A 17512-nucleotide genomic window follows, 5' to 3' on the forward strand; every position below is an offset into this window, starting at 1 on the left:
GCAGGTTTGCAGGCTTCCAGCGCGGTCAGCAGTCGATTCCTTGGCAGAAGGTGAAGAGAGAGATGCAGAGGAACTCGGATGAGCTCTTGCATTCGTTATCTAAAGTTTCCCCAGAGACCCTAAATAGCCAGAAAAGAGGGTTTGGCTACTTAGGAGAGGGGATAGGCTAGCAACACCTGAAGGAGCCTATCACAAGGAGTCTCTGACGTCACCTGGTGGCACTGGCCACTCAGAGCAGTCCAGTGTGCCAGCAGCACCTCTGTTTCCAAGATGGCAGAGGTCTGGAGCACACTGGAGGAGCTCTGGACACCTCCCAGGGGAGGTGCAGGTCAGGGGAGTGGTCGCTCCCCTTTCCTTTGTCCAGTTTCGTGCCAGAGCAGGGCTAAGGGGTCCCCTGAACCGGTGTAGACTGGCTTATGCAGAATTGGGCACATCTGTGCCCAAGAAAGCATTTCCAGAGGCTGGGGGAGGCTACTCCTCCCCTGCCTTCACACCATTTTCCAAAGGGAGAGGGTGTCACACCCTCTCTCAGAGGAAGTTCTTTGTTCTGCCATCCTGGGCCAGGCCTGGCTGGACCCCAGGAGGGCAGATGCCTGTCTGAGGGGTTGGCAGCAGCAGCAGCTGCAGTGAAACCCCAGGAAGGGCAGTTTGGCAGTACCAGGGTCTGTGCTACAGACCACTGGGATCATGGGATTGTGCCAACCATGCCAGGATGGCATAGAGGGGGCAATTCCATGATCATAGACATGTTACATGGCCATATTCGGAGTTACCATTGTGAAGCTACATATAGGTAGTGACCTATATGTAGTGCACGCGTGTAATGGTGTCCCCGCACTCACAAAGTTCAGGGAATTGGCTCTGAACAATGTGGGGGCACCTTGGCTAGTGCCAGGGTGCCCTCACACTAAGTAACTTTGCACCTAACCTTTACCAGGTAAAGGTTAGACATATAGGTGACTTATAAGTTACTTAAGTGCAGTGTAAAATGGCTGTGAAATAACGTGGACGTTATTTCACTCAGGCTGCAGTGGCAGGCCTGTGTAAGAATTGTCAGAGCTCCCTATGGGTGGCAAAAGAAATGCTGCAGCCCATAGGGATCTCCTGGAACCCCAATACCCTGGGTACCTCAGTACCATATACTAGGGAATTATAAGGGTGTTCCAGTAAGCCAATGTAAATTGGTAAAATTGGTCACTAGCCTGTTAGTGACAATTTGTAAGAAATGAGAGAGCATAACCACTGAGGTTCTGATTAGCAGAGCCTCAGTGGGACAGTTAGGCACTACACAGGGAACACATACATATAGGCCACAAACTTATGAGCACTGGGGTCCTGACTAGCAGGGTCCCAGTGACACATAACAAACATACTGAAAACATAGCGTTTTCACTATGAGCACTGGGCCCTGGCTAGCAGGATCCCAGTGAGACAGTGAAAACACCCTGGCATACACTCACAAACAGGCCAAAAGTGGGGGTAACAAGGCTAGAAAGAGGCTACTTTCTCACAATAGCTTCTAAGCAACGGATCTTATCCACCAAGGGAGTAACACAGTTAACCACCGAAGATTTTAATTTCTTCAGGATACAGCCCAATTCAATGGTGGAAGTCTCACTGTTCTCCCTCAGTGGCCTCAGAAAGAACCCCATCAGACTGCAACGGAGAAGGATCTGCAAGGTCAGAATGTCTATCAGTGAACCCAAGACTTGGAGGGACCTTGGGATGGGCCCCTTGTTTGGGTTTGCGCTTCCTTTTGGCAATAGGCTCTTTGTTAAGGAGGTTAATAGAATTGGAATTGCAAGGCAGACAAGTGACAGGCGAAGGATGTACTTGCTCAACAGCTACAGTAAGCAGCTGGCCGCTATTACCAAGTGGGACTTCGCTATTTGTTCCTGAATGTGGCCCTGCCATACTCCGAATAAGACTACTAGGTCTTGCTCCAAAGTCCAAAGCTAAACGTCTCTCTGCCAAGTCAGTTTCTTTGGTGTTTACATCAACTGCACGTGCCAAAAAAAAGAGTCAAGCGTTGTATCTCCAAGTGGTGGTATCTCTCACACAGTTAGAGTCCGTTTGCCCATTTCCCCCTGGTGTTCTAAGGCAAATTACAAAAAGATAAGCTCACTAGATCCGGCAACCAAGAGGGGTGGCCCAGCCCAGCCTCTTCCGGGGAAAGACAGGCCTGCTCTTGGCCCGGGCGTCACCTCAGAACACGTCCAGCGCTGCAGGGGCTGTAAGACGCTTTTAGTGTGATGTCTGGTGTTGCTGAGGGCAGCCCGGGTGGCAAGCAAAGCAGGCGGGAGCGATGTAGTCCCATTCCTGCCCAGCAGTAAAAGCGTCCCGCATTGTGGGGTCTGTAGCGCACCTTTAGCACGATGCCCGGTGTTGCTGTGGGTGACCCAGGTGGCAGGCAAAGCAGGCTTGGGGACATAGTTCTGCCCCAGCGAAGCAGTAAAAGCAACCTGCACTGCAGAGCCTGTAGGGCACTTTTAGCGAAATGTTCGGTGTTCCTGTGGGCGGCCCAGGTGGCAGGCAAAGCAGACTGGGGACATAGTCACAGCCAAGCAGGTAATGTGCCCCCAAAACCTTAACTGCAGCTACAGAGAATCTCACAGCCAGTTCACCAATTAGAAAATGTGTTTTCGAGTTCCTTCTTGGGGAGATGATGTACTGCTAGTTTACAGGACCTCCACTTCTGATTTAAGAGAAACATTTCACTTTATCCTCTGGATGTGAGAAATTGGACTTGAATCATAATTTAAGAGAGCCTTTGATAGTTATTCAGATAGTGTGAAATGATGAAATTCTGGATATAATTGATGTTTATTTAGAGTACAAATGTCAGAGTCCAACTCACAACTACTGGATCCTACCATTAGGATCATTTCTCAGAGCTCGGGGTGGTCAGCACTTAATCATTGTTGGATTACAGCCAGCCAAACTACTCCAAATATAAATACGAATTTGAAACTCTTGAACGCAAACCACCAATAGTGGTACCATAGACCATTACTAAACCTTCCATACAAGTATTAGTGAAGCCTCATCACACTCAACTGCTTGTAGTATCCCCAATTACAAAGTATGCCAGAATAGGAATTGTTTTTGTTTTTCTTTTTTGCAGGGGAGGCAGGCTTCCTGACTACATGAGTTGTGGTGTGCTTTGGCCAAACACTCTCCTTCAACTGAAAGCGACTTCATGTAAGGCCTTCCAGGATCTGGGTATGGCACCAGCTCTGCCTCCCAACACATGCCAAGGTCAAGCTAGATGACCTGCAACCTCCAGTTTAGTCACAAACCCTTGCCTCAGTCAGCCTCTTACCACTGCTTAATTGCAAACTTGCAATCCTCCTTTCAGCACTGGAACATAGCTTCAGAAATAGGCCAACAGCACCATTTTAGGTTCTTTGAGATACCAAGAGGAGAGGGCATCATCTGCGCTAGGGGACCGCTGAACTCAAAGGAAATAGTGAATGTCGAAGTACTTCTATTCCTTGGGGTGGACCCTAAAGTTCTGCACCATGACTCTGGCCCACATGGAAAAGAGGGGAACGGCTGACACTAGACATGCTAGAAAAAAAAATCACCAGATTCAGGCACACAGTGCCAGCCCAGCCACCCTCCAGACTATATATAATCTCTATATACACTACTATCCTATACCGGACTGCTGATTATCTACTCGTTTGATTTTTATTATGGTTTTATTCTAAAAAGTCTCAGATCTTTATCCTTTTCACCTAATATCTGTATCCAGACACGAATGCCTCCAGGACTGTCATGCCAATATTCAAATTTGGATGTCTTGCATTCCTATGCCATCAACCCTCCATATTCATCTTATGTTCCCGGTTAAGCTGCTGTTCTACTTTGCAGATGGTCTACGTAGCTTCTTGAATACAAACTGTAGTACACCAGTGACACAGCGCAACTCCAGCTCCGAGTGCTTTGGGAACACTGACACCACTCTTGAGTTTGACCAGCTTGGCTTATGTTTTTATATATAAAGCCACCTGGAGGACGAGTCCTTCCTGGTAACCAGACTATAAAAGGATGCGACCAATGAGCATTCTACACTAGCAGTAAACTTTTTTAACAAGCATACTACATTGTAATAATTGAACGCAACGGTCACCTACAACCAATTCAGGTGGGAATTTTATGGACTTTGAAAGATCACTTATCACTGTTGAGCAATCAAAATATCAGTGACCAAAAGAATCTGTTTCTGCTGAGATTATAGACTGAAACCGGTTTACTAGCAAAGATTATCTGGATGAGTCAAAGCTTCACAGCAGGCCCTGTAACCTATAAGTAACTTACGCAGGCAGGAAAGCAGAGGAAATCATGTTTTTGTTATGCAAAGGAACAGAAACAGAGGGGTAACCTGTGCTTTGGGACCTGCTGAGGGTGCAGGGCTTGTTGATAGGAAGGGGAAGAGAGAAATTAGTTCAAGGTTTTTCTTTCATTCATAGCTGTGAGCCGTCATATCTCTACTTCACACAACTTTGTGACGAAAATACATCAATTTGATGAGAAGCAATGACGAGAAAGATTTAAATCTCGCAGAGTCCGGCTGCTGCTGACATTTCCCATATCTGGTTTTGAAAGAAAAACAAGCCAGGAACCGAATTCAAATGCTAACAATACATTCATACCCTGTGCTTAAGGGGTGCTTATACCTACCTTGCAAATGCATGTTTGAAGCTTTAAAAAGAACTGATATACAATATTCAAGAGTTTCAAAATACGTCTGTGCGGTTTAGCTTAATGCCAATTTGGTTTACTCTGTTAAGCTTCTACACAGCTGTGTTAAATTTGGGCTGTATTGCAAGTCACTGTGTGTACAATGAACAAGAATATAATACAAACACATATTAGGTCCTGGTGCCTTTATGTGACCAAAGACTAGTTTGCGTTATGTCCCATGACGATAACGACTATTGCCGTTTCAATGGCACTGCTGCTAGTGCTAAGAAAATATTCCTTGTACTGCTCACCACAAAGGTCCTAATTGCAAGGCAATTCTGCTCCAATTTCGACCCTTCTTAGTTATCCAGATTCCACAAAGGAAGTGAGGTACGTACCAGGAATGTGTTCTTGCAATGTCCACACACCACCCGTACGCCTACAGGCTGTGGTTCTGGGCTCAGTGGTCCAGCATGTACAGGTCCCAGGTTTATAATTCTTTTACTGTGAAGAAAAACATAAAGGGACAGTAGAGAGAACAAGGTTAACGCTACAGCTAGGGCTCAATTTCCCAAGGATAGCCTAGGGCAATCCCAGTCACCAAGGGTAGGCAATGTTTTAAGAAAAAAAAGTTCAGAGTAGCAACTTTCTAGGCTTTTTTTTCCCCCCCCAACTGCTTGGCGATTAGTTAACTGACCAATCATGCAGGGAGGCGCACACTCGACTGCATGACTGTCCTTGAATTTGGGGATTCTGGTAATAGTGCAGGAGGCTAGATTTTAGTGTGACATGCACCTCTGTGCTACATATTACAGACACTTCAGCCTCATTAGTTCACTTACTCAGCTGCTCACTCTAACATCTTATGCTCACTTCAACAAGGACTTCTAGCAACTGTTGTTTCCGACAAAACATAGTTCACCATATCGTGGAGACGAGTTCTGCACATGCACTTTCCCCTCCCACACACTCTCCCAACTGAAGCCCAAGTTTCTGGAACATCCAACGCAAACAGACAGGTTTGCGCCAGCATCTTTACTCTCCCACTGACACATTAGAACACACTCCACAGAGCAGCACTGCAATGCACAGCACTCACCCCCCTCAGACGAAGGTGACACTAGGATACTACAGCCAAACGGAGAGTTGTTTGTGCCCAATCTCTTCTGTGAGTCTCAAAGTTGCCCAAATGTGAGCCCATGCCTTCGCCAGGCCAAGAGCATAAGTGCTTCACTACAGGAGCCACCCAGGCAACCTAGAAGGAGGTTCTACAGTCTATATCTTAAAAATGTGAGAGACAACTTAAAAATGTGAGAAACAAGGAAGAGCAGCTTTCAGCATTCCAAGTAGGGCTGCTAACACCCTAACATCACCCATCCAAGAAGTCAGCACCGAGGAACACAAACAAGCGATTTATGCAATGCTTGAATTAATATCAGCTACTGGTAGTTACTCGCAAAGGCATTCAAGCCTATTGTATTTTTGCCTACCAAGCCACCTCAGATTAGACCCGGCCAATAGTAAATCAGCGTAGTTCCTACTCGAATAGTCCAGCCCAAACTGCCAAGCCAGGTCCTTTTTGATTGAGAAAACAAGCAACCAAAGACCAGTTTCAGCCTTATTGTGCGCCTCTCCAGTTAGGCGCAGCTTAATTTCAGATGCAAAGTGAGCACAGGACCCTTGTCTAGGGATTCCCGTCGCACTGAGGAATACAAAAAAGTGATGGATGGAAAGTTTAAATTAATCTGAGCCACTGATAATTACTCTGGGCTGCCTCCCACTCCACTGTTTTATTGCCCAGCATGGCACCTCAGATTATACCCGGGCAAGTAGTCAAAGTATTTAGGAAAGTTAAGAATATCTCATTACCACCAGTACTATTCTCTTTCTTTACCTTGCAATGAGCCCCATTAGCAAACACACGAAACAGGAAGAGGCAGTTTACTGTGTTCTGGGTGCAAACACAGCCAGAGATGTAGGAGACATTGCCTCTAGCTAACCTGCACTCTACCAGCCTATCATCACTATTGCAACCCACAGTTGAATTTAATTCTCCGACAGGCCCGATTTTTTTTTGCTATCAAACAGCTACCTATATACTCCCTCACTCAGACAAAAGTACACACCCAGATTTCCGATCTCGCTTGCTCTCTCTGTACCCTCTCAAAAATACACCTCTCCTTCCCTCTCTATCCCTACACCTCTCTTTCGTTGCAAAATGGGTACCCAGATTAGCACATTCATGCTTGGGCACCATGATACTATGGCTATCCGCAATATGGCAGTTGATACCACCATTACATCAATACAATAACCCTAGAGAAGGGTATGTGTTGGGGTGCTGGGAAGACAAGCGAGAAAGTTGTGAAACGAGGGGTAGGAAGGCTGCACTGGGCATCTTGGAGTAATGAGAATCGGGCATCTACCCCTGACTAGTCAAAAACTGTAGTGCACAATATTATTTCAGAACATATCAACTCAGTTAATCCACTTTACCTTGGTCTCCTTAAACATTTATTTCCCATTTTCAGCTCATCTAGCTCTCAGCTGTCTTCCTTAACCATGTTATATTTCACTGGCTTATTGTGACGAAGAGTGTCTTAACAGCTTTTGTAATTACATATCACACCATTCAAGGCAAACAACCCCCTTTCCTTCCGTGTTGCTTAAAACAGTATGTCCCTTCACATCACCTTTGATCTTTTTAATCAACTCTATCTTGGAATCTAAAATTTGGCGTATTTTCCATTGTGGAAGGTAATTTTGCTATCGTACTGCTTAAATGTAGAATTCCACGCCATGCCATTTTTCCAATGGCCTAGGAGACATTCCTTCAATTTCGTAATATCTAAAAATCAGTTTTTTCATCATCACCATGGTGAACTTCTTTGTCCGTCGCCCAACGCGCATGGAGAATACTGTTCTGAGCAAATGCAGTCTTATTTATATCTCTGGGCTCACAATTATTGGGTGAGCAAACTCCAGACCAGATAATTCTGGGCCCCGAAACACTGAACCTGGTTGGAGCGTAATACATGGCTGAAACCACCAGCAGCTGTGCCAAGACCCTGCACACAGCAGCATTTATGGATGGAAGTGGGAAACTGGAAAAGCTTCCCCCATCTAGAGTTAAACGTCCCCCTGCTATCCTAGCACCATGTGTACAACCCTGACAAGAGAAAAAAAGACCCTAAACTACTTACCAAACCACTCCAAAAAGGTGATAAATGTGTCGATTTTGGCCAGTTATTCACCTCTGAAGGTGGAAAAAAGTGTGGAATTAAACCTGTATTCCTAGGTTAACATGTTATTCCCCATTCCGGGGAAAATCAATTGCACTGCCAGTTAATGGACGCCTCAATAATTCATTCCAGCCCAGTATCTCCCTGCAGAATTAACAAGAAACTCATAAAAAGGGCCATTGTCGGGTAACAGTTGTGCTTCATTTTCATTTCATTATGTCAGTCTATGTGCTGGAAGTCTGAATGCATTTAAAAAAGGAAATGTTTTTCAAAATGTAGTTAATAATGCCCATGTACCTTTTTAAAACGTTTTTGACAAACCCACCCCCCACCCCCCTTTATTGTCTTCATCTTTTTGTAAAGCTCTATTTTAAAAATGGATACAAAACACAGGAAGCAAACACTAGCATTTTAAAGCAGCCACATAAAACAATATTGGTTATCCTAAATTAGTTTTTTGTTGAAAAGTCAAAACTTTAATTACTTTCAATGTAATCGATTTCTCTGGAAAGCTGATTTGGGTTGCTTATGCCCTTAAGGAGCTAGAAAGTATAGAAACCTAGACAACTTTCAACACTCACGGTGACAGCGTGTCACATGATGCAGGCTTGCTTCACATCGTTATCTGATGAAAAGCCCAAATTACAATGTGAGCACAGGGTGACGTGGAAACCACTGCACAGAGATTGTTTCCATCTCGAGGGGGAAAGGTTCTGCAACGTGCAAATTCAATAGGGTTTTTGCAGCCTCCGCAGAATGCATCTTCACCAGCACTACATGTGTGCTTTTGGACAACGTAGTAAGCTGCTTAAGGACAATGCTCCATTGCAACAATAAGTGCCTTTTATCTTTTTCCTGTTTGTCTGTAGTTTATTTCACCGTCTATCGAGCGCGTAGGTTAAAAAATGTAAAGAAGCAGCGCGCTAATTGTGGTTTCCTTTTTTCCTTACAGTGAGCCACTGGGCGCTAATCGCTTCCCCAATCGCGGCTCGGCCACCCGTCAGGTGCTGCGGTGTTCCAGGGTGCCCAAGGGCAGAGCGGTGTTTTCCAAACTGCATTGCACGTCTGGCTGGTTCCTGCTTGGCTCCGCTCTAAAAAGAAGCACAGAATGAGCCTGCAGAATCACGACCGGGACACCGCGCGTCCTGGAAGCCCTGACGCCCTCGCAGGTCTGTAATTACAGCGTGTAAGACTGTTTTTTTGTCTCATATTTCAGCAGCTTTTGATGCCCGGAGGTCCAGGTCGGTATCTCTTCAAGGTTTCTAAATTAGTAGCACACACAAACAAGCCATGGGGCCGGGCTCAGGTATTTGCTTCTCCCACAGATCAAAGGAAGGTAGGCCCCACGGGGTTACCCCTAACAGCCTTTGTGAAGGCCTCCTGGGGTGTTTCTGTAGGTTTTTTTTTCTCCTGTTGAGCTGCAACGCTGTGCCTACCATCACTGGACTCTATCCTACAAACATTTGCTGCACGCTGTGCCCGACGTTGCTGGGCTCTGTTTCACCGGCATAGTTCAAGATTCTGTGGTACAGGTGTCATAACATCCAATATGCAAGGAGAGGGTTATGTGGCGGAAGAGGCCATCTCGGTTCTTCCCACTGATGATAAGTTTTGTGACGCACTGGATTCGTCCATTCAACAGCCGGTGGCGGTCGCCATTGAGCCACTGGAGAGGAAGCGTCTCCAGCTGGCACATTCTTTCCCGGCCCCCCTTAATCTGTCACTTCACAGTCCGTCAGACTGGGGACAATAAGCGCAGCATCCCCATAAACACAAGATGGAAGGCGGCCTGGACATAGCAGCCTTTGAAAAGGTGAAACGAGCTTTTGCTGAGCCCTCCCCTCAAGATGGCGATTCTCTCCCTGTTGCCGTCAGCGGATCTGGAGGAGGAGGATTCGCATAACTCTTATTATGAGGCGGTCCCCTCTAGGCTTTGGCGGCTGACTCAAACTCCCTTGGAGATTCAGTTGCCTACGGGGTCGTCGGACGCTGAGGTCTTAGTCCACGCCCACTCTTCCGAGTGGGTCCTTTGCGATAAGGTCACGTAATATGTTGCCGCCAGGTTGCACAAGCCTCTGGAGGAGGAGATCCGGGCGCGGTTGAGGGTGGAATATCCTCGCCCTTCTCATCCAGGGAAAGTTACCTATACCCAGGACATAGAACCCAGAATGGCTAATTTTCCACAAAAGTTTATCAAGGATCTTAAAAAAAGGGATCGACAGGTCCTGGCAGGCCTGTCAAGACAAGATGCTTGATATTTCTGGCCCTCTTACAAAGATTTTGGAGTTAGCCGAACAGGCCAAGGTGACTGACATTCCTTTGTCTCCTGAGGTTCTCTCTAGTTGGGCCCAGAGTGCTGTAATATTCCTTGGGAATTCCAATTGTGGCCTCTCCGCCGAGAGGCGTGCGTCACTCCTGATTAAAGGTGGATCCAAAGTTGGGGGACCTGGCTTCCGTGGAGGCAGGGCCATTGGTTTAGGGGAATCTCTTCGGAGAACCTTTCATAAAAGAGTTGTCCAAGTTTGTTGCTACCTTTACATCGCTTGACAAGGCGCAATCATCAATAAAGAAGATTTTTCAACCGCGCTTTTTTCTCTCGGCCTGTCGTGGGAGAGAGTGCTCGGCCGGCCGTTTCTACATTCAAGGCCCTGCTAGAAGGTAAGCCCCATGCAGTGTGGCCGAGGAGCTGCGGTTGGGAGAGTTCTTCCTCACTAGGAGGGGCCGACACAGCAGAGGAGCCAAAGGACCCTTACGGGGGCTTCTGCAAGGAACCAAATCCGGTAATTTATGTTATATGTTATGTCGGGGTATTCCTTCCAATTGGGGGGAGGCTGGCTCTTTTTGTAAGAGAATGGGAGTCCCTTACATTGGACCCTTGGGTTCTGCAGACAATCAGAGAGTTTCAGCTGGAATTTTTCTGTTCTCTGGTTCAGGCCTCCCACCCGCATCCCTTAGTGTTCACCCGTTCACAGCAGTGGTTGGTGGACCAGGAGGTGAGGGAGTAGCGCCAGAAAGCGGCTATGATTCCAACTTCCCTTTATCCTCGGGGTTTCCTAAGCAATTATCTTTTTGGTGGACAAGCGGGACAGGGGCCCAATGGCCCATAACCAACCTGAGGGATTTTGACGGTTGGCTTTTGTACCGGCACTTCAAGATGGAAGGCATCCATCTCTTGCGTGACCTTTTTGGATGGTACGCCTGGATCTTCAGGATGCATACCTTGCAGTGCCAATTTTTCCCTCTCATTGTCGTTTTCTTCAATTTTAATGGAAAGGGCAGGTCTATGAATTCATGACTATACCGTTCGGCCTATCTTCGGGCCCCCTGGTACTTCACCATGGTATTGAGGCTGGTAATGGAGCATCTCAGGGGGAGGGGAATGCGTCTGATCACCTATCTGGACGATCTTTTGCTGATGAATCAGTGTTCACTCAGGTTGTGGGAGCAACTATAATACACCATCTCTCTTTTCGAGGGTTTGGGTTTCTTGATAAATGCCAAGAAGTCGGCTCCGATTCCCTCCAGGCAGACCACCTTTCTGGGGTTTGTCATAGACTCGGTAGACAAAACTCTCAGCCTACCCTCTCGCAAAATCACGAAGATTTGTGTGGAGTTAAAGGAAGACAATCGCAAGGCCCTCGATCGCTGCATCAGATTGCTCGGATAGTGGGTCTTTTATCCTCGTCTATGCAGGCGATTTTTCCAGTACCCCTGTATTACAGGGCGCTGCAACGCCTGAAGGACTCTCACTTGCCTGAGGGCCTCTCTTACTCTGATCAGGTGGCTCTGACAGAAGAGGCAAGGAACGAGATGGTGGCTTTCCCATATGGAAGCCTGGTACGGCAGAGTGATTTTCGGTTCTGACCCAGACATAATTATAGAATCAGATACCAATGGCTGAGGTCAGGGAGCTCGCTGCTGGGACTCCATCACCAGGGGAAGGTGACCTTCAGCCAAGCGAAACCTTCACATCAATTGCCTGAAGCTTCTCGCAGGTTCTTTTGCAATTCAATGCTGGACCAAGGACAGGGCAAACTGTGCAGTCTTCCCCAAAATGGACATTCGTTCAGTGGTCGGCTACATCAACCATCTGGGGGGGAGGGAGGGGGGGGTCCCAGATCCAAAGCTCTGGCAGATCTGGCCAAGGATCTTTCGGCATATTGCCTCATGTACCATAACTCAGTCATGGCGGAATATCTTCCGGGGTCCTGGAATCAGAGGGCGGACTGGTGTACAAGGGAGTGGCCTGACAAGTTTGCGGCGTTTAGATCCTGGTGTTTTCACGAATCTCAATGCACCGTGGGGTCCGTTCACGATAGACCTCTTTGCGTCCCGGCTGGATCATCAAGTTCCCGCTTCATCAGATGGAATCCAGATCCGCTGGCAGTAGCGACAGATGCATTTCTCCAGGACTGGTCAAAGGAGAAGGGTTACGCCTTTCCCCCTTTCGCCATAATAATGCGTCTGGCTGCGCACGTGCACAGACAGGAGAAGCAGGTAGTGGTGATCACTCCAGTTTGGAGATTTCAAGTGCGGTTTCCAGTTTTTCTGGAACTTTGAGATTTTCCAATCCCTCTCCCCCAGGATATGGATATTCTGAAGGATCCCCTGGGCCAGAGTCACCTGTTGGTTCTCCAAGGCCGTCTTACTCTCATGGCTTGGAGGACGTCAGGGAAAGATTTAAAGTCCCAGGCCTTTCATCGGACGCTCAAAGATTGCTGACCGCAGCCTGGGCAGACAGCACTTCTAAGAGATAAAAATCTTCATGGACAAAGTGGGTGGTGTCTTCAACGCGAAGAGGATCCCATGGGGTGCGACGTTGTTCCAGTCTTGGCCTATCGTACTGTTAATGAACATCGCTCTGCTATTTCGGCAGGTCAGGGTTTACCCTCTGGTGTGTAAACTGTTAAGGGGCATTCGCCTGGCTCTCCCTCCGCAACCCAGATACTCGAGTTTGTGGGATGTTAATTTGGTTCTTAATCTTTTCCAATCCTGGCAATCAAATGAGTACCTTTCCAGGAAGGAAATATCGTCCAAGCTTGCGATGCTTTTGTGCCTTGTCTGCTGCAGAAGGGTCTCAGATGTTAGGACCCTGGATATTTCCAGTAGGGTTTTTACGCCACAAGGGGTTACCTTTCATGTGTCCCAGAGGACTAAGACGGATACTAGAATGATTTCTTACCCTGCTTTTGATACTTCTCCTAAGTTGTGTGTGGTGCGATGCCGCAAGGCATATGAGATTGCGACTGAGGACATTCGGCTCCCGGGGGGAGCAACAGTTGCTTATTTCCATTCGAACGCCTTTTAAAGCCATCTCCTCACCGACCATAGCCAGATGGATACGGTGAGTTATGCAGGAGTCAGGCATCAATGTGGCGTGTTTTGGGGCTCATTCTGTCACGGGTGCTATGGCATCTAAGGCTTTTTCTCTGGGTGCTAGACTGGAGGATATTATTAATGCAGCAGATTAGTCATCTGATTTAAAGTTATTCAGATTCCTTACACTAGCAGAAGGAAATGTGATGTTGAGATATTGTTTTCTGATGTTATTGGTTTCTTTTCTTGCAGCAGATATTAAAATAGTTGTAGTCTAGATTTCTACTCAGATATGGTGTATTTTTCTTTCTTGTAGGTGTTGAGGCCAGCAAAGGGGAGTGATTCTTCGGTTATCTTCATCTCACGTCAAGAAAGAGGAAGTGCCTGAGGAGGGGCATCAGGATATGGACTGGCTTGTTGTGGATTGGCTGCTGAAATTTGCAGTTCTATCCCAGGGTTTTGTGAGAAGTGTCGTTTGCTTCTAACGTCTGCTGTTGTTCATTAAAGGAAAGAAAGTGAAGCATTATCCTCGCCTCCGTGTCCTTAATAGAATGGAAACTTTCTGTTAGGATAGCTTGGAAATTTTTCATTCTAGTTTACAAAGAATTTGTTTGACAAAGAAATTGTTTGAAAAAGTGGAACCTAAGGGTCCTTCTGATGACTTGAACATATAGAGAGCTCTGCTAGTGAGGAATAATTAGGGTAAAGGATAGAAAATAAATGTTTGATTTATGTGAAAATCTGAAATCAGTTTCAGAACGAAAGAAAGTGTAAGAGCAGATTTGTTCGTAAAGTTTAATGTTCATTTTTGTGTATTTAAGTTAGAATAAGTAGACTACAAAAACTACTTTACTGGTTATCTTGGTCTTACTGCACACACAGCTACAGAAACATAGCTTTTAAAAGCTGTACTGTGTGCATGATCTTCATTTTCATTCTGTGTTTTTCCCTTTTTCATAAAATAGACAAAAAGGAAAAAAAAAAAGTTACTTACTTGTAACTTTTGTTCTTCTGTACTGGAATCTTTTATAGAGTCACATTCTTGAATCATTCCCAGTCGTCGAGATGGGAGACCCAAGTACATTAAAAAAGTAGTGTCAATAGACATTAAGGCCTTAGGACTTTCAATTTAGTACCATGTCATAGTCATGATTTAAAAAGGACTAAACTTAACAGTCAACCAATCAGGAGACACCACCCTGTAGAACCTTCTGGAGAGTAACTCCAGTCCCTCAGATTTTCAAGCACTAGTGCTTATAGGAAGAACTGTACTGAGTTAGATAAAGGTGAGCTTCTTAGGGGAGGTGGGTGGGTCACATGTTAATCTATGAAAGATTCTAATACTGGAGAACTACAGTTACAGGTAAGATATTTCCTTACTCCAGTGCTGGAAGCTTCACATGCTTGTATCAGAGTAGAAAGCAGTACTGAGCATATTTTTTCACACAACTTTTGTTATAAAGCAAAACATAATAAACATAATGACATATGTATATATTACCAAATTACCTGGTGGTGGTCACCACTAGGTAGTTGTAGTTCTGACCTACTTTCTATAGAAAAAGCATTTATTCTTTTTACTTGCCTATATCTTTGGCGCTGGTTGACTAATCTTCACAAAATGTGGCAGAAAAATTTGCTAGCCATGTCAGCTGCTTTCTGGAAAGTTTTGGGGTGGTCTGTCAAGCGGGGGCCAAGAAAACAGGGGGGAGGGTAGGGCAGGCGAGGAACAAAACTCTTTCTCCATTCATTTTTCCATAGGAATTTTGAACAGCGATAACGCCAAAATTACTGGACTGAATTACACCAAGAAAGTGACCTTTCTGTGATCTGGTGTAAACCCGTTCAGTGGTTTTCTTGTAATTCACTGTAAAATAAATTTGCATATATAAGGACGCAGATTGGCCTCTGATCCTTCCCGGATCCTCTGTGGATTCGGAGCAAAAGCAAGGCCTTGACTGGCTGGCCGCAAACTCACAGAAAAGTTGGGGCCGTCATTTTGTTTCTCGCATTGCCTGGCGGGTGGGGGAAAAAAAACAAACAGTGTAAAACATAACACATGGAGGGTTACCTTACGGATCCCTCACAGCAAACAAATTGCCCCCCTTTTTCTTCTTTTTTTGTTTCCCCAGTCAATCCATGGGTTCGCGGATCCTCCTCGGATCTTTGAGAAAAGCAAGGCCCTGATTGGCTTGACACAACAATTAATATGTACGTTAAAAAAACAAAGAAATTCACTTAAAACAACAAAAAAAACACACAAAGGTTACTGACACTCGATAGTTAGGTTCTGAATTGACTCGTACAAAAGCATAGAAATTCAGCAGTTATAATTAGGGTTCTTTCAAGTAACTATAACTCGCGCCCTGGCCTTGTACTGCCAATTACCGCAAATTACTCCAAATTATAGAGAAAAAATCTGTGCCATGGCAGAGGCATGAGTTATAGTTGCCTTAGGGTGCAAGTCTGCTGAATTTCTATGCTTCTGATAAAGTAAATTCATAACCTAACTATAATGTCCCTGTTACCTTTGTGTTTTTTTAGTGGAAAAAAAAAAAAAATTATATATTATATATATATATATATATATATATGGAAAATGTCACTTACCCAGTGTACATCTGTTCGTGGCATGAGACGCTGCAGATTCACATGCTTTGCACATCCCGCCATCTAGTGTTGGGCTCAGAGTGTTACAAGCTGTTTTTCTTCGAAGAAGTCTTTCGAGTCACAAGATCGAGGGACTCCTCCCCTTTCGGCTCCATTGCGCATGGGCGTCGACTCCATCTTAGATTGTTTTCCACGCCAAGGGTGAGGTAGGAGTTGTGTATTATAGTAATAGTGCCCATGCAATGGAGTAAACATGTATGTACATAATGTAGTTTAAAGAGATATATTTACAAATTTACAAATGTTGAAGATCAACTTCAAAACGGCTACAGGCTCCCGGGGGAGGCGGGTGGGCGCATGTGAATCTGCAGCGTCTCATGCCACGAACAGATGTACACTGGGTAAGTGACATTTTCCGTTCGATGGCATGTGTAGCTGCAGATACACATGCTTTGCATAGACTAGTAAGCAGTCATCACCCCAAAAGCGGTGGTTCAGCCTGTAGGAGTTGAAGTTGTTTGAAATAATGTTCTTAGTACAGCCTGTCCTACTTTGGCTTGCTGTGTTGCTAACACATATACACAGTAATGTTTGGTAAACGTATGAGGCGTAGACCATGTGGCTGCCTTACATATTTCAGTCATTGGAATGTTTCCTAGAAAGGCCAGGGTAGCACCTTTCTTTCTAGGTGAGTGTGCCCTAGGTGTAATAGGCAGTTCTCTTTTTGCTTTGAGATAACAGGTTTGAATGCATTTAACTATCCATCTAGCAATGCCTTGTTTTGAAATTGGATTACCTGTATGAGGTTTTTGGAAAGCAACAAATAATGGTTTTGTTTTCCGAATTTGTTTTGTTCTGTCAATGTAGTACATTAAGGCTCTTTTGATGTCTAATGTATGTAGTGCTCTCTCAGCTACAGAATCTGGCTGTGGGAAAAACACTGGTAGTTCTACTGTTTGATTCAAGTGGAACGGTGATATGACTTTTGGTAAAAAAATTGGATTTGTCCGTAGAACTACTTTATGCTTGTGTATTTGAATAAATGGTTCTTGTATGGTAAATGCTTGGATTTCACTGACTCTTCTTAGAGATGTGATGGCAATTAGAAATACAACTTTCCATGTTAAATATTGCATTTCACATGAGTGCATGGGTTCAAATGGTGGCCCCATGAGTCGTGTTAAGACAATGTTGAGGTTCCACGAAGGAACTGGTGGTGTTCTTGGTGGTATAATTCTTTTTAGGCCTTCCATAAAGGCTTTTATGACTGGTATCCTAAACAGTGAAGTTGAGTGGGTAATTTGCAGGTAAGCTGAAATTGCGGTAAGATGTATCTTAATGGATGAAAAAGCTAGTTTTGACTTTTGCAAATGTAGCAAATACCTTACGATGTCTGTAGCAGATGCGTGTAAGGGTTGAATTTGATTATTATGGCAATAATAAACAAACCTTTTCCACTTCTTTGCATAGCAATGTCTAGTAGTTGGTTTTCTAGCTTGTTTTATGACTTCCATACATTCCTGTGTAAGGTCTAAGTGTCCGAACTCTAAGACTTCAGGAGCCAAATTGCTAGATTCAGAGATGCTGGATTGGGGTGTCTGATCTGTTGATTGTGTTGAGTTAACAGATCTGGTCTGTTTGGTAGTTTGACATGA

At 45.3% G+C, this 17512-nt stretch overlaps 1 protein-coding gene and 1 long non-coding RNA gene across 2 annotated transcripts in view; one reads left to right on the plus strand and one right to left on the minus strand.

Annotated features, from left to right (window-relative positions):
* PIP4P1 (phosphatidylinositol-4,5-bisphosphate 4-phosphatase 1) overlaps positions 1–17512 on the minus strand; it is a 193176-nt gene that overhangs the window by 59233 nt on the left and 116431 nt on the right. The window contains exon 4 of the mRNA XM_069239066.1: positions 5088–5193. Coding sequence (XP_069095167.1) covers positions 5088–5193 — 106 coding nt within the window. The remainder of the gene's footprint in view (positions 1–5087; positions 5194–17512) is intronic.
* On the plus strand, positions 8579–13761 carry LOC138302016 (uncharacterized). The gene is made up of 3 exons (XR_011205220.1): positions 8579–8730; positions 8884–9100; positions 13564–13761. It is a non-coding gene; the product is annotated as an uncharacterized lncRNA (long non-coding RNA).

This window comes from Pleurodeles waltl, chromosome 6 (genome assembly GCF_031143425.1).
Source record: "Pleurodeles waltl isolate 20211129_DDA chromosome 6, aPleWal1.hap1.20221129, whole genome shotgun sequence".
Lineage (NCBI taxonomy): Eukaryota > Metazoa > Chordata > Amphibia > Caudata > Salamandridae > Pleurodeles > Pleurodeles waltl.